Genomic DNA, 18198 nt, shown 5'->3' on the forward strand with positions numbered 1-18198 from the left:
CCACCCAAAAAAGAAAAGATTTAAACATTTACCACAAAAGTGCTGGGTTCTTGAATCTGGCTGTCCACAACAAATATCAGGGAAGTAGATTAAGGATTTGGCATCCTTGGTCTCCTGGTTAGAAAACCCTGGGACCTAGAAATCTGTATTTGAGGAAGCCACTCAGACAGTTATTTTGCTACTGGCTTCATGCCTATTGCAGACTAGAATTTGGGCAGAACTATTAAAAATACACCCAAAGGAGTGATCTGAAGCCACACAGGTAGAGCAGCAGTTCTGCCTGAGGCTTAAGATGCAATAGTCAATACACTCTGATTTCTGCTTTTAGTTCTAGGATTCCTAGAGCCTGAAAAAAAATAATGCTGATTTAGGTCATCTTTGTTTTGAGGGATGTTTTATTGTTGTTTTGTTTGTTTAATTTTGGTTTTTATTTTGGATTTTGTGTTTCTTTCTTTCCTTTTTTTTTTTTTTTTTTTTTTTTGTCAGGGTCCCAGTATGTAGCTATGACTATCCTGGAACTCACTATGTGGGCCAATCTGGCCTCATACTCACAGAGATCTACCTGCCTCGGCCTACAAGTGCTTGGGTTAAAGGTGTGCACCACTATGCCCTGCTTGACTTAGTTTTAGTTTCTGATTAAAGCACAGATGTTTAAGGAGAGTGATTTCTTTCCTTGCCCACATCTCCCAAGAGGAATCTTATAATATTTTTCCTCTTATACTGGACACTAAACTAAATTTCTCATGTGTAAAGTTCATTACTTGGCCAAAAAGTATAACCCTTGGGCTGGAGAGATGGCTCAGTGGTTAAGCGCACTGACTACTCTTCCAGAGCACCCAAATTCCATTCCCAACACCCACAAGACAGCTTACAGCTGACTGTAACTCCAGTTCCAGGGGATCTGACACCTTCACACCAATGCACATAAAGTTAAATGAAAAAAATATTTTTTTAAAAGTATAACCTTCTTTTTGAAATATAAATCCATGGCTAGCCATGGCAGTACATGCCTTTAGTTCTAGCACTGAGGAAACGGGCAGGTGGATCTATGTGAGTTCAGTGCCAACCTGGTCTACATAATGAATAGCAGGCCAGTCAGGACAAACAACAAAGGCTAACTATGGAGCCAGGAATGGCAGCACTCACTGTAGTCTCAGCACTTAGGAAGTGACTGCAGTAGAGTGAGGAATTCACAGCCAATCTTGAGTATCTAATGGTCTGTATTCTTTATTCTCAGAAGAAACCCTATCCAAAAAATAAAGTAAAATCTCAACCCTCAGGAGGTAGAGGCAGAGGCAGTCAGATCTCTGTGAGTTTGAGGCCAGCCTGGTCTACAGAGTTCCAGGACAGCCAAGACTGTTACACAGAGAAACACTGTCTTCAAAAACCAAACAAATAAAAAACAACTCCATTTAAGTATTTGTTTCTTCTGTTTACAATATAGTATTGTTTTGTAGTAATATTCTCCCTTCCCACCCTTGTTTCTGCCGTAGCCACCATAGCACCACCTTTATCAGTTATTGTAGTCTTAATGTTTTTCTTTTACATTATAAAATGTATTTTATAAGCATTATATAAATTATATAAACATTATAAAATGTTTTCATTTTATAAAAGATTGTACAATGGTTGTTTGATGGACATTGCAAATTTTCAAGTTATTTCCCTATGTTTTTAGTATTCAAAAGCAATGCTTCAAGGAATCTTTTTATACTTGGACTTAGAAACTTCACATCTGTTTCCTCCCAGTCAGGGTTGGGTTGGCTCAGGGTTTCCAGATTATACGTGAAAAAGTAACCTGGAGCTAAATGGTAAAAACCCCCACAAGAGTTGCTTTTAAATCATTCCCTATTCTTAGCCCAAGATTCTTCGGCCAGCTCTCCTGCCTGGAGAAGAGATTATATGTGAAGGTCTCCGAGTCCTGCTAGACCCTGATGGTCGGGAAGAAGCCACGGGAGGTCTCCTCGGAGGTCCGCAGCTCCTGCCTGCAGAAGGCGCCTTGTTCCTCACCACATACAGAATTCTCTTCAGAGGAACTCCACATGACCAGCTAGGTATGACCCAGCACATGCCATCAGAGCAGAGGTCCCTGTATGGCACTTGAGATTTTATTCAGTCCATGACAGTGATTTACATATCATTTCAAACCCGGAAAAGAAAAAAGGTATACTTTTGAAATCTCATTTTATTCTCTTTTCTTTGCAATTTTAATGTTAATTGTGTGTTTTAGGAAAATGTTTTTCTCAGAGAAAACCTTTTTTAAATTTCTAATTTAAAATTTCCCCTTTATTAACACATAGAAACTTGGGGGTTTTCTATGCATTATATAGGTATAGGTTGTTTAATACTTATTAGAACTTAAATGTATATCCCAGCTTTGCTTAGCCTCTGGATATGAACTTAATAAGTGGATAGCCAGGATTTTTCAGGATGGAGGTTGACAAATCCAGAGAATGAGGGATTCTGAGGAGAGTGGACAAATAGAACCCTCTAAATCCAATAATCCTAGCCCATGTCTTCCCTGCTCTGGCTCACTGGCTGAGGCCTTTATTGCTGTTTTTGTCATGTTATCTATCACATTGCCTAAAATGCCTTCCACTTCCTCTGCAAATTCAAACCCTGTTCTCTCTCCAAAGTTTGTCTTCCCTCCTACATCTTGCAGAAATTCTCTCTCCATCCAGCATAGGATTGTCTCCTTTTCAGGAGTGCTCAGATGCTTGGGTTATTTGTTCACTTGACCTGAGGAGTTGTTATCATGTCACAGTCGTGTTCATGTGACATTCCCCGGAGGAAGACCATGAGAATTCTTTTCTAGACATATCTTCATACCCACAGGTCGTTTGTATTTTCACATTCTTGCTTTATAAAATGTTTAAATTCCTAAAACTCTTGGACACATATCCAAAGGCTTTCTGGAAGAAACATTGAGCAGTACTGAATGAAAAAAGGAAATAAGAAGGAAAGAACATGAGAGCTTCTAGGTATGGTGGAGGAAAAAGTTTATTGTAAATATATGGGACAGCATAGTCAGACAGAAACATCTGGTAGAATTCAAGGTGGACATGACCAGACTGAGTTGGGCCATATGGGGAGAGGGAAGAAAGGGGTACCAGATGCAGGAGCCAGGAGGCCAAAGTACAAAAGGGTGGGTTACCAAAATGTCTGGATTATATAGGTAAGAACAGCCCAGCCCTCAGGACTGGTATGTTCAGGGGAAGAGGCAGGGTATGCAAGCCAGAAGGTCCCTGTAATAGGAGTGAGGGGTGTTGGGAGCACCTGACAGGTCTACTTTCATATGTTAAATAGGCACCTTAGCCATTTGTCCTGGGTTTGAAACTTAACAGATACTTTTTACTACGTGTGGAAACAGATTTTTATAACTCAAGCCTATAGTACTAGCCTTTGTGAGGATGATGCAAGAGGATCATGAGTTTGTGACCAACCTGCAGTAACAAACTATCTCCCCTACCCAACCTGCCCAAAAATATGTTTTTTTTTAACATTACATTAACTATCTCAGCTTTCCTTTCGGTATTGGAGGTTATATCTTTATTACAGCATAAAGCCCATTCCTATTTGACTGCCTTAAGCTAGGCAGTTTTATACGCACCCAGTAGATAGAAACCATGAGGATGGGCAGATGTCCCAGTTCCTGTATTCTATTAAAAAAATATGTCTTAGGAATGAATTACAGTACAATAAAACAAATGATTTTGGGTGTGTTGGCACACTTGGTTAGTCCCTGCGCTTGGAGACAAAGGCAGGCAGATCTCTGTGAGTTCAAGGCCAACCTGGTCTATATAGGATGTCCCAGGAGAGTCAGGGCTATACAAACCTTGTCTTTTTTTTTTCTTTTGTTGTTGTTGTTGTTGCTTTTGTTTGTTTGTTTGTTTGTTTGTTTGAAATAGGATTTCTGTGTGTAGCCCTGGCTGTCCTGGAATTCACTTTGTAGACCAAGATGGCACAAAACTCAAGAGTTCTGCCTGCCTCTGCCTCCTAAGCGTTGGCATTAAAAGCCTATGCCACCACACCCAGCATGAGAGACCTTGTCTTTAAAACACTGATTGAGATTCTAGAATCTTGGCATTTTCTCTCACTGCATCCCTGGCATTGTTCTCTGCTGATATATGTCTTTACAAGAGATTAGATCTTAGCTGTAAAGTGCTATTGCTGAGTCTGAGTCCTGTCTTCTACAGTTGGTGAACAAACAGTTGTGCGGAGTTTTCCCATTGCCTCCATCACCAAGGAGAAGAAGATAACCATGCAGAACCAGCTACAGCAGAACATGCAAGAAGGGCTACAGATTACATCAGCATCTTTCCAGGTACACCATAAGTGTTTCAGATTTTAGAATACTTGCAAAGAGTCTCTCACTTGATGTCCCAGTTCAAAGCTTCAAACCCAAATCACACAGTGCTTTTAGAATATTTTCAACTTTATATTTCCATATGCACAATACTCAGTATTTATCAAGAAAGAAAGCCCTTCTAATAAAAAATCTTCTACAGATCTGGTGATGTATCTATTTTCTATGGTCATGGGGTCAGAAGTCAGAGGCTGGGCATAAGAAGGTGAGTATCTGGGAGGGTTGGCTTTGGCTTTGAATGTGACACTACACTTCAGTGTTGCACAAATTCTAAATAGTTTTAATAATAAAAACCCAGAGACAGATGCTGGGGTAAATGCTGAAAAGATAAGAGAGACAAAGGAACAAGCCACAGCCAATTCTTACCTTGCTAACTCCTCAACTGAAAAAGGGGCAAGCTCCTGTCTCCTCCCACCTTAAATTTCTCTCTCTGCCCAGCCATATCACTTCCTGTCTGTCTCTATAGACCTCCAGACCTCTATAGTTAACTAGGGGCTAGCTCTACCCTCTGGTCTTCAGGCAAGTTTGATTTGTTAGAGCACAAACAAAACATCACCACACTTCAGGATTCCCTTGGCCAACAAATTGTCAGTCAGATACACAATGACTCTTATTCTCTAACAACTTATTTCTCAACTCCTGCTGATAAAACTTTAGGTAACAATAATTCTCTGTTTCAGAAGGAAATACTCTGTAGCTTTTCTGTGGGGAAAGTAAAACTCTGAGAAGTTTATTTGGAGCTCAGACACTATTGTCAGGAATGACCCCCAATGAAACAGTGACTTTTCCAGAAGCCTCTGACTTACCAAACCTGTAGAAACCATGGTGCACACTGTAGGTGGGAGAAGGGACCTTTTCTTGATTGTTTTTTTAATTAATTTATTATATTATTACTTAAAAGATACCAATCCAAATTCCCACTCCCTTTTTTCCTTCTACTCCCCTCCCTCTCCCTCCACAGACCCACCCACTCCACTCCCTCCAATCCTAAGAGAGGGCCATGCACCCCACCCTGTGGAAAGTCCAAGGTCCTCCCTACATTCATCCAGGTTGAGCAAGGTTATGTCCAAAGGGAATAGGATCCCATGAAGCTGGTACATGCAGTAGAGACAAATCCCAGTGTCACTATCAGAGGCCCCTCGGTCTGCCCCAACTGTCAACCCACTTCAAAGGGGCTTGGTTGTTCCCATACTTGTAAATATCACCATAGAACCTTTGTCCAACAACAGATGGGAACAGAGGCAATCACCCACATCGAAGCACTGGACTGAGCTCCCAAGACCCAGTTGAAGAGTGGAAGGAGTGAGAGTATGAGCAAGGAATTCAAGACCATGAGGGGGTCATCCACTGAGACAGTTTGCTTGAGCTCACCAACTCCAACTGGACTGAAAGTGAACGAGCATTGATTATTTCTTTTTAAAGTTCATGTCTATAAGACTTTTATTTTATCATTCTTTGCTTCTTGTTGCTGACTTCTCAGACTCCCAAGAATCTCAGTGCTTGCCTCTCTTTCAAGTGGAGGGGCCTCACCTCATAGGTCCTGTGCTCTTTCAGTGAAGCTGCTGGTTAGAACTTGACCCTTCTCACAATACCTAGCAGTCTTAATTACTAGAGATCTTCCTACTGTTTTAGCTACCAATGAGTTCTACACTTAAATGTTGCCTATCTGCACTATTTGCAATTTTTGTGGAACTGACTTTCTATTCCTAGATTTGTTTGTATCTATGGATAAGGAGGAACCCTATTAGGCTACATTCTTTCTCTAGACCAAGCAGTTGAGAAATAGAAAAAGCACATTTTCTTTTTTTTTCAGCAAATTTTTTATTTTTTATTAAAAATTTCCACCTCCTCCCATTTCTTCCCCCTCTTCCCACTCCCCCTCCCCCTCCTTCTCCAGTCCAAAGAGCAGTCAGGGTTCACTGCCCTGTGGGAAGTCCAAGGTCCTCCCCCCTCCATCCAGGTCTAGGAAGGTGAGCTTCGAAACAGACTAGGCTCCCACAAAGCCAGTCCATGCAGTAGAATCAAAACCCAGTACCATTGTCCTTGGCTTCTCAGTCAGCCCTCCTTGTCAGCCACATTCAGAGAGTCCCGTTTGATCACATGCTCCATCAGTCCCAGTCCAGCTGGCCTTGGTGAGCTCCCATTAGATCAGCCCCACCATCTCAGTAGGTGGTGCGCCCCTCGCATCCTGACTTCCTTGCTCATGTTCTCCCTCCTTCTGCTCCTCATTGGGACCTTGGAAGCTCAGTCCAGTGCTCCAATGTGGGTCTCTGTCTCTATCTCCATCCATCGCCAGATGAAGGTTCTATGGTGATATACAAGATATTCATCAGTGTGGCTATAGGACAAGGCCAGTTCAGGCACCCTCTCCTCTGCTGCCCAAGGAACAATCTGAGGACATCTCCTTGGACACCTGGGAACCCCTCTAGAGTCAAGTCTCTTGCCAACCCTAAAATAGCTCCCTTAATGAAGATATATACTTCCCTGTTCCCATATCCATCCTTCCTCCATCCCAACCTTCCCATTCCCCCAAGCTCTTTCCTTCCTCCACTTCTCATTTCTCTCTCCCCCTCTCCACTTACCCCCAATCTCCCAATTTTTGCCTGGCAATCTTGTCTACTTCCAATATCCAGGAGGATAACTATATGTTTTTCTTTGAGTTCACCTTCTTATTTAGCTTCTCTAGGATCACAAATTATAGGCTCAATGTCCTTTAATTATGGCTAGAATCTACTTATGAGTGAGTACATACCATATTCATCTTTTTGGGTCTGGGTTATCTCACTCAGGATAGTGTTTTCTGTTTCCATCCATTTGCATGCAAAATTCAAGATGTCATTGTTTTTTACCACTGAGTAGTACTCTAATGTGTATATATTCCATACTTTCTTTATCCATTCTTCCATTGAGGGGCATCTAGGTTGTTTCCAGGTTCTGGCTATTACAAATAAAGCAGCTGTGAACATAGTTGAACAAATGCTTTTGTAGTATGATAGGGCATCTCTTGGGTATATTCCCAAGAGTGGTATTGCTGGATCCTGGGGTAGGTTGATGGAGAGAAAGAGCACATTTTCTAATTCACCTAGGGTAATTCCCTCTCATTATAGAAAAGATCGTTTTCAAGAAAACCAACTTCAAGAGCATGATTTTTCTCATCAACTGACAGCCTGTATTGCAAATAAACTTTTCTAAACCTCACTTTTTTACTTTTAAGTTTTATTTTATTGTCTGTATATGCACATGCATGCAATAATGTGTATGTAGAAGTCAAAGGACAACTTTGTGGAATCACTTCTCTCTACATGGGCTCGAGGGATCAAACTCGGGTTGCAAACACCTTCACCTGCTGAGCCATCTGACTGGTCACACTGTTTTCTTTTAAAACTTTAAAAGTTCATATTATCCGAAGTCCCTACAACTTCAAAAAATCTTTAACTTCTAAAGTTATAATTCTGTTACTAATATTTTTCTATTTAATATTGTTATTTTCTGTTCATTTTTATTTGTTTTTTGTTGTTTTCAATGATGTGAGTAAAAGTTATCAAGAAATTCTTAATGATTCTGAGCTGTCGTCTCTTTTATCTCTAGTTGATTAAAGTAGCATTTGATGAAGAAGTCAGTCCAGAAGTGGTAGACATCTTTAAGAAACAGCTAATGAAGTTCCGTTATCCTCAGTCCATTTTTAGTACCTTTGCTTTTGCTGCTGGACAGACTACTCCACAAATCATTTTACCCAAGCAGAAAGAAAAAAACACCTCCTTCCGGTAAGAGGGAAGATGATCTTTTGCTTTCAGTCCTTCCATAGCAAACAGAGAGGAAGTAACCTATAGTTCATTAATGACTTTTTTCATAGTGTGTGTGTAATCTGCATTCCACAGGTGTGTGGAGGTCAAAGGACACCTTGTGGAACTCAGTTTCTTCCTTGTTCCATCATGGTGATGTGGGTACCAGGGATTGAACTCAGGTCATCAGTAACAAGCATCTTATACCTGCACTAAGCAATTTTGCTAGCCCTTTTTACTCCTAATTTTTATCTTATTTTCTCATTAGTTAAAACTTATTATCAAAAGGATTCTCAGATATCTGAGTTATTTTCTCCTCTTGAGACAGAAAAATTATTCTTTTTCTGTGGTTGAACAGGTTTCCAGCTAGAGAAAAGGCATCATGCACACGTACATATCTAAAACATTTAAGAAATAAGTTGTTGCCAGCCATTATTGTCATATGACCTCAGAGAAGGTTTGAACTGAAGGAAAAGGGAGACTTTCAGTGCATGATTGAAGACTTGCTAATGTGGTTTATGGGAACCATGGTGGAGGCAGTGGTATGGATAATGGAATAGGCTTAGGAATGCCCAAAAGCTAAACCAAGGAGTTTAGGATCTGAATGATCCCAGCACTCATGAAGCAGAGACAAATGGATCTCTGTGAGTTCAAGACAAGCCTGGCTTACATAGGAAGTTCCAGGACAGCCAGAGCTACATAGGAGAGCCTGGGGGGAAGGGAGATTTGAGTGGTCAGTAATTTGTGTCACACTTTAAGTTCTTGTACTTTTTGCCTGAATCAGTATCCTGATGGTAGTAACATTTATAGGAAAGGAGTTCTCCACAATATGGAAAGTGATATAAAGAAGCTTAACAAAAGTATGCATCATAGTGTATACTGTACATGAGGATGTAGGTCTGGAGAAGAAATGAGTAATATAGGTGTCAAAAATATTAGTGGTGCCTTTTATATTAAATTGATTTTCTCTTTGTTTTTATGACTTCCAGAACTTTCTCAAAAACAATTGTAAAAGGTGCCAAAAAAGCAGGAAAAATGACAATTGGGAGACAGTATTTATTAAAAAAGAGGACAGGAACGATTGTGGAAGAGAGAGTAAATCGTCCTGGGTGGAATGAAGAAGATGATATTTCTGGTATGTAAGAACTCATTTTCCATAATTCAATTTTTTTCTTTCTTTTTCTTTCTTGAAACAAGAGTCTCACTCTGTAGTTATGACTGGCTTGGAACTTGCTACTTATACCAGGCTGGCCTTGAATTCACAGAGATCCACTTTCCTCTGCCTCCTGAGTGCTGAGGTTAGGTTGTGTTCCCATGCCTGGCTATTCTTATATGAATAACAAGAGGCTAAGTTGTAGCAAATTGTAGTGTACAAAAACTGAAAATTTCATGAGTGCTTAACAGTTTCTCAGAACTGGCAAGATAAATTTTTACTAATATTCTATTGTTTAGACAAGATTTTGGTTGATTCTTTTTTTTTCTTAATGAAGACAAGGTCTCATGTACTCCAAACTAGCCTTTAACTCACCATGTTACCAAAGATGAATTTCTCATCCTCTTGCCTTCACCTCTTGGGTGCTGGGATTACAGGTATATGTGCCATCATGCCTGTCTTATAGTGCTGCATGCATATGATGCAACCACTCTAGCAACTGAGCTACATCCCCAGCCTGATATTTGCTAACTTATATTGCTCGTTTACTAAGTCACATACCAGCCATCTTTATCTGGGTCTTATTAAAGGGAGAAAGAAGGAAATCCTACTTATAAAATAAGAATAAGGGAATAAAGAGCTGGGTGGTGGTGGTACACACCTGTAAACACACACTCGAGAGGCAGAGGCAGGCAGATTTCTATGAGTTTGAGGCCAGCCTGGACTACAGAGCTAGTTCCAGGACAATCAGGACTATACAAACCCTGTCTCAAAAAAAAAAAAATCCAAGTTGAAGATTAGGGAAATCTAAGATGAAGAAATTCTAAGGTGATTAAAAAAAAAGTACCAAAAAATAATTTTAAAAATACATACATACAGCTGAGAAAAATATAGCTTGGGAACCACAGTGAAACCTTCGTCCAAAAATCAAACAATAGAAATCATCACATGATAATTATATAGTGTTCTTTCCTCTCTAAAACTAAAAAGACAACATGAAACTGGCATCTAAGTGTGTTATTGTGAAATCCTCAAGCTGAAGCACCAAGTCTCACTTTTTAGGGATAATTGTTGATAATACATACAGATACGTTGTGTCATACACATTTTTCTGCCTCTACTTCCTAGGCTTACAGGCATGTGCCGCCATAACTAGCTCTTTTGCTTTGTTTGGAGTTTTGGTTTTTATCTCATTTTGGAGAGAGCCATATCTTCTAGTTTTTTGGTTTTCTGGGTTTTCTGGTTTTTTTTTTAAACAGATTCTCTATGTGGTTCTGGCTGTCCCAGAACTCACTATGTAGACCAGGCTGGCCTTGAACCCACAGAGATCCACCTGCCTTGAGTGCTTTAAAGCCGTGCAGGACCGTGCCTTGTCCTTGTCTGTTAGTACTCTTGAGTACATTTCTGAGACCTTTGAAAGTTTAACTTTTTTCATATTAAAAACAAATAAAAATTTAAGACAGTTTTTAATATGAATTTTTTGTTGTAGCTACTTGCAGTACCAATTAGAAATGTCCTTTAAAAAAAATTCTCTCTAAAGTACCTGGTTATTGAGTAAATTCTTTCAAATTTAAGTCATAGAGGAATCTGAACCTATGATTGCAAAGAGTGTCAGAGTTTTTTGTATACATTATATCCTCAAATGAAAGGATTTCCAGAAACCAATTCTACTATGCTTTTAGTTAACCTCGAAATTTCAGTATGCATGTATTCTTTTGAAAATAATACAAAACGTTGGATGATGAGTTTGGGTAGTGATTAAAAATAAATTTTACTAACGGATTATCTTCTGTTTTAGAGTCCTGTATATAAATTACTGAACTTTAGTATCAACGGTCAGGCCTGACCAAAACAGAAAAATGTGGCTAATGAGTTTAAAATCATATTATTTTTAGTTGTTTTGCTTTTACTTTGTTTTGTTTCTTTTAAAGATGGGGTCTTACAATGTGTTCCTGACTGACCTGGAATACACTATGTAGCCCAAGCTGGCCTTGAATGTCTAGTAATCCTGCCTTTTCTTCTCAAATGCTGGGGTTTTAAAAGATGCAACTACCATGCCTCATTTAGTTTTTAGAAGTTATTTAAATGGTATTACTTCCCTGATTTTTTTTTTAGTTGTTACCCTTAATATATTTTTTGACTTCCATTACTGTTTTCATCTATATTGAGCTATAATCCCTTGTAGAAATTATGTGATTTAATTTGTGATATATAAAATCCTGGTAACCCTAACATAAAAACCTTCTTCAAAAGGAAGTTTTGAACTAGGCATGGTATTGCATGCCTTGAATCTCAGCATTGGGGAAGCAAAGGCAGGCAGATTTCTGTAAATTCTAGACCCACCTTGTCTATGTATCAAGTTCCAGGTAAACCCAAGCTACATAGTGAGACCCTGTCTCCAAAAAGAAGAAGTAGTTGTTGCCGCTGCTATTGCTGTTGTTTTGAGTCCTTTACTTTGAGCTAATCATTTTGACAAAACCTATTTCTGCCTGTCAGTTTCAGATGATAGTGAGCTTCCAACAAGTACAACCCTGAAGGCCTCAGAGAAATCCACAATGGAACAGTTGGTGGAAAAAGCGTGTTTCAGAGATTATCAGCGCTTAGGTTTGGGAACCATAAGTGGCAACTCCTCCCGTTCAAAACCAGAGTATTTCCGAATCACTGCCTCTAACCGGCTGTATTCACTATGCAGGAGGTAAGTGTCAACGAACTCCAAAAAGAGACCTTTCTTTATTTTCCATTTGAATACTTTTAAGAAAGTATTTCATAAACAAGATCCCAGAAATATGTAGCCTTAAGAGATAAGTTTTATGCAATACTAGTTGGCATCCCATTGGTATCCTCAGAACAAGTAGATGACTAAACACACCTCTGCTACAGCAGAAGGTAGCAGCGCTTGTTCCCTCTATGTGTTTTCTTATTTCCTGTTTCAGGCGTGTGTGAGGATAACCTAAAGTAAGAGTAGCGTTTGCCCAGGTGGGTAGAAGAGAAAAATATCTGCTGTAGGCCTGAGGTCCACAGACATTTTCCAGAGCCAGAGAGTAAAGATTGCCAGATTACAGACCATATGACCTCTTATTGCAGGGGTTTAGCTCTGCCACTAAAGCAGCCATAGACTAAGGAGTGAATACATGTGATGGGCTTTGGCCACAAGCTTTGATTTGCTGACCCAAATATAGATGGGGCTCTCCTATATTGTCTACTTAAATATTTTCCTAAGATACTTCTTAAAGGATGTAAATAAGCACATCTTTTCTGTGTTTCTTGCTGCTTATTGCTGTTTTCTAAAAATGTTAAGTTCTATTTTATGCTTTACTATCTATGAACTATGAAAATATATTCTTTTTTTAAAATATATTCTTTAAAACTATATTCCACCTTACACAAATTTAATGTTTTGACTACACAGTAGGTGATTTTACTTGAATTTATAAATTTTATTAAGTAGCTCTACAAAGCACTTTGTAAATTGTAAGCCTTGTCTATATTTTAGCAAGTTGCCTTGGCTTGGCAGTGGTGGCTCAAACCTTTAATCCCAGCATTTGGAAGGCAGAGGCAGGCAGATCTCTTGGGAGTCTGAGGCCAACCTGGTCTATAAGAGCTAGTTTCAGGACAGCTAGGGCTGTTGAAGACATAGAAACCCTGTCTTAGTAAAACAGAAAAACAAAAATAAAAGAAAGTTGCCTTAATGTTGCTGTTAGTCTCAACTCTACTTGTTGAAAAACTATAGTTTTATTGTTTTAAATGGTAATTCAAGTTTGCATGACTTTGTAAAACTTAGGAAACAAGTTGGGAATATAGTTTGAGACTATAGCCAAGGAAAATATTTGCATGAAAAGCTTAAAAAATTGGAACTCTAAATAGACATTTTCTGGGCTTCTGTCCTTCACAGTAACTCCTCCTCATACATAAGTACAAGTGGAATTGTCATTGTGACATCCTGCTAGGAAAAGCTTGCTATCAGTTATGTCTGCTAGTGAGCAAACAGACTTCATCATCTATCACTCCAATCTGTCAGAAACAGTAAAATCTTGTCTTTTTTATTATAAGCTTATGACCATTGTCCTGGTTGGCATTTTTTGTAATTAAAATATAATTACATCGTTTTCCTCCTTCCCTTTCCTCCTAACCCCTCCCATCCATCACTACCCCTTTGCTCTCTTTCAAAATGATGACATGTGTGTGTGCGTGTGTATATTCCTAAGTGTATAAATACAACCTTCTCAGTCCATATAAATGTTACTTGTTGTCCTAGTTACCTAGTTGTCCTAGGATTACTATTGCTGTGGTGAAACACCATGACCAAAGCAAATTGGGGAGGGAAGGGTTTATTTGACACACACTTCCACATCACAATTCATCACTGAAATCAGTGAGGACAGGAACTCAAGCAGGGCAGGAACCTGGAGACAGGAACTGATGCAAAAGCCATGGAGGGGTGCTGTTCATGGCTTGCTTCCCATGGCTTCCTCAGCCTGCTTTCTTACAGACCTAGGACCATCTGCCCGGGAGTGGCCCCACCCACCATGGCCTGGGTACTCCCCCATCAATCTCTAATTAAGAAAATGCCCTACAGGCTTGCCTACACCCTGACCTTATGGAGACATTTTGGCAATTGAGATTCCCTCTTCTAATTACTCTAGCTTGTGTCAAGTTGACATAAAACTAGCCAATATGTGCATGTCGTGCGTGTGTGTGTGTGTGTGTGTGTGTGTGTATGCACGCATGTACTTGTGCATGCATGTGCATGTGTATACACACATGCAATTTCAGGGCTAATCACTTGGTATTGGATAACCACTTTAGGGATCCTTCCCTGGGTAAGACTATTTCTCCACTCTCAGCATTTCTTAGTTGCCTGTAGTTCTTTATGTAGGATTGAGGCCTGATGATCTTTTCCTGTCCACTTTATCATGTCTATTGCTGTCTTAATAGAGCATTGTTGGAACACTTCTTATTAGAAGGATTTATGGTAGAGTAAAAGAATATATATCAAGGAAACTATTGGAAGGAAACAGAAAAACAGTCCTATCAAGGAGAAAAGAGGGGAGGAGAAAGAAAAGAGAAATACAGAGAATACAAGTATGAGATCACAGACTTTCACACATATCAATCAGAAATCATAAACTGACTAAGTCTCCAATTAAAAGAAAGAGATTATGGAGAGCTTTTTTTAAGTGTTCTGCTGCTGTTAAGGGACATGATTAATGTACAAAAATGAAAAAGGGTGGAAACTAAAAGGTTTGGAAAATACATCTTGTGAAACTGAAAACAAAAGTTGTTGTCACCATAAAAATGTCCAGGTAGACATTAAAGTAAAACTTACTAAGAAACAAAAAGAAAAATACTAAAAATAAAAAGCATCACTAGTAATAAAGACCAAGTTTTTACAGCTGCAGAACTGCACTGATGCTTGAAATTCCATCAGAAAAAATCCATTGATAAAATGAAGAGTATGTAGTAAGTTTTTATGGACATAAGAACATTTTAGATACAATATACATTTATGGTTTTTATTTTAATTAAAAACTCTCAAAAATAGGAAATAGAAGCTATTCTCTATAGCTCACTCTGGTCTCTCTCGCAGCAGAAGTCACTTAATGCTAAGGTGTTGAAAGCTTTTCTCTAGCATCAGAGCAAGAATTCCACTATCACTTCTGCATAGTGCTGTACTTAGCATCCTAAGGTGTGCAAAAGACTAGAAAAATTGTAGGAAACCTGAATTACTCAACACATAAACTTTTAAAATTACTAAGTGAATTTGGTAAGGTAACTGGTACAAGTTGGCAGTACAGTAATTAGTTACATATAAACCAGAACCAAATCATTACAAAGAGAATTTTTTAAATGACAGAATTTAGGTGCTGCCAATTGTATATACAGTAACACTAAATAATAGTCACTATTTCAAAGTAAATCCCATGGAAGAGGTGCAGTACCATACTATGAAACATTCAAAAATATTAAGGTCATTAAAAGTTTAAATAGATATTTCAAGTTTTTGAGTTAGAATGGTCCATACCTTAATACATGCATTTTCTTCAGAAGTTGCCTTGAGCCTCAATGAAAAACCCAATAACAAAGGCTGAAAAGGTGATTATAAGGCTTACATAGTAATGCAGAAGACCAAGAGTAGTTCATTCAGGTAGGTTTATAGAACAATACTATTCAGGCTTACAGGATAATACTGCTGGCTATCAAGATTTTATTTAGCCAAAGTAATCAGGGATGAAGAGATGACTCAGTAGTTAAGAGCATGTACTGCCCTTGTAGAGGACCAAAGTTTGGTTCCCATAGCCCATGTTACAGAGGGGTTCACAACCTCCTGCAGCTCCAGCACCAGGGATTCTGATGGCCTCTTGTGGTTTCCATGTTTACCTACACTCATATACACATACCTACACAGACACAAACTTGTTATTTAAAACATTATATGAAGTTTTTAAATTTTTATTTTATATGCATTGATGTTTTACTTGCATGTTTGTCTGTGTGAGGGTGTTGGATCCCTGGAACTGGAGTTACAGACAGGTGTGAGCTGCCATGTAGATGCTGGAATTGAACCCAGGTCCTCTGGAAGGGCAGCCAGCGTTCTTAACCATCTCTCTAGCCCCAATGATACAAATCTTAAAAGAAAGAAGTACTGTCAAAAAAAATTCCTACAGCAGTTAAGATAGTCTTGGAGTAGCGTAAGCAGACTGATGGTACAAAGAAGAAATATGAGAGCAACCTCATACATGGACATGTGGTTTCAGAGAAAAGCTGTGGTTGGAAGTTTTTGGTTTTTTAATAAATAGTCCTGGAGATACGTGTATATATAAGAAAAAATAATCTTGACTCCTGGCTTATACATAAAAACTCAATTCCCATTGATTTATAGACTTACGTATAAGATGTTTTTATAATAAAGCTTCTGTAAAATTGGAGAATAGCAAGGCATGGGGTGGCCCACACATTTAATCCCAGCACTCAGGAAGCAGAAACAGACAGATCTTTGAGTCTGAGGCCAGCCTGGTCTATAGAGTAAGTTCCAGGGCAGCCAGGGCTACACAGAGAAACCCTATCTCAAAAAGAAAGAAAGAAAGAAAGAAAGAAAGAAAGAAAGAAAGAAAGAGAGAAAGAGAGAAAGAGAGAAAGAGAGAAAGAGAGAAAGAGAGAAAGAGAGAGAGAGAGAGAGAGAGAGAGAGAGAGAGAAAGAAAGAAAGAAAATAAGAAAATAAGAAAGGAAAATATTTTTTAAGACCTTGAACTAGAAATAGGTTTCTTGGAACAGGAAAAGCATTACCCTCATTGTATGCTGATCAATTATAGCCCTCCACATCAGGACTAGCATTAAGAAAGCCACTAAGAGCCAGCGGCCTGTTCACACCTATAATCTCAGCACTGTAAAGGCTGAAATAGGACAGCGTGGACTACAGCGAGAGCATGTCTCAAGAAAAAAGAAGGAAGAACAAAAGAAAAGGGATAAGGAAAGAAGTTAAAATGATAGCAGGAAATTTTAATAAACATTTCATTAAAAAAAATGGTTATTTAGATGGGAAAAAAATTAAACACAGAATCATCCATTCAGTAAATGAGCAAATGCTTGAACAGGCTTATCCCAAAAGAAGAAATATGTTAGTCATCCTTAATCCTCAGAAGAATGCAAATTAGTGCATTAATATTCCAGTCAGAATGGATATTGACAGGACAATGATGGTGATGGTAAGGGTTTTAGAGAGGGAACCCTTTTATACTGCTGGTGAGAATATGAACTGATGTGACACTGGGAATCAAAACGTAGGGTCCTCAAAATACTAAAATAAAATTTCCATATCACATAGCTGTACCACTGATGGGTGTAAACTTGAATCTAAGTCAGCCTACCACAGATGCATTTGCCTGTCCATGTTTATTGCAGTACTGTTCACAGTAGCCACAATATGGAACCAGCCTAGACGCCCATCACAGACAAGTAAAGAGAATGTGGTATACACACAACAGAATTTTACCCAACTATTAAAAAATGAAATATATCATTTGTAGGAAAGTGGATGGAACTGGTGAGCATCATGTTAAGCAAAATGAACTAGATTTGTAAATACAAATATCATATCTTTCTTAATATGCAGAATTTATATTTAAATATGTATGACATGAAAAAAAGTACTAGTGGGGGAACGGAGTCTTAAAGAAGGAGGTAAGCAGGAAACAGGAGAAGGTAATGGAGGAAGACAAAATATCACATTTTCTCTTAGGAGGTGTGTGTGTGTGACCTGAAAATAGGAAATCCTGTTTGATGGGAAAGCAATGACCAAGAATTGGGAGAGGAGTGTAGAAGAGTGGGGTGATAAATACAGCTTTATTAGTGTGCGTAGCTCAGAGGTCTATATGCTTAAAACGAATAACATGGTAAATTGTATGCCATGTTTTACCATATTTTGCCATCATAATTTTAAAAAACCACCAAAAGGATGCTGGATTAGTAGTCGAAGAGATAAAATATGTGTGATTCTTAAAATAAAGCAAATTGCTCTCTTTTTTTACTTACAGATTGGGTACTCATACACTTTACTTCCCCCAGAGTCCTGTCCTGAACTTTGAGAGCTAGTCTTTAAAAATAAACACATGACAATTAAGATATGCTGTATGAAGTTCTCTGAAGATTAATTTTAAGTTTTTAATTTAAAAAAATCATAACACAGACTTGGTGGCATATGCTTTTAACCCCAGCCCTTAGGAGGCAGAGGCAGAGGGTCTCTGTGAATTCAAAGCCAGCTTAGTCTCCATCAAATTCCAGGCCAGGCAGGATTGACTATTAATAAACAGATAAACATCACTGTATAGTGCTAATGAAACAGTTAAACTTGTTTTACATTTGAACTTTCTGTTGTCACTCCAAAAATCATTTGGTTTTG

The 18198-nt window shown here is 38.7% G+C and overlaps 1 protein-coding gene across 6 annotated transcripts in view; it reads left to right on the top strand.

The window, feature by feature from the left end:
* Sbf2 (SET binding factor 2) overlaps positions 1-18198 on the top strand; it is a 382011-nt gene that overhangs the window by 305434 nt on the left and 58379 nt on the right. For all 6 annotated transcript variants that reach the window (XM_085692888.2, XM_085692889.2, XM_085692890.2 and 3 more), the window contains 5 exons: positions 1859-2054; positions 4197-4324; positions 7955-8130; positions 9138-9283; positions 11798-11996. In XM_085692888.2, coding sequence (XP_085549014.2) covers positions 1859-2054; positions 4197-4324; positions 7955-8130; positions 9138-9283; positions 11798-11996 — 845 coding nt within the window. The remainder of the gene's footprint in view (positions 1-1858; positions 2055-4196; positions 4325-7954; positions 8131-9137; positions 9284-11797; positions 11997-18198) is intronic.

This window comes from Myodes glareolus, chromosome 7, assembly GCF_982192425.1.
Source record: "Myodes glareolus chromosome 7, mMyoGla1.1, whole genome shotgun sequence".
NCBI classification, from domain to species: domain Eukaryota; kingdom Metazoa; phylum Chordata; class Mammalia; order Rodentia; family Cricetidae; genus Myodes; species Myodes glareolus.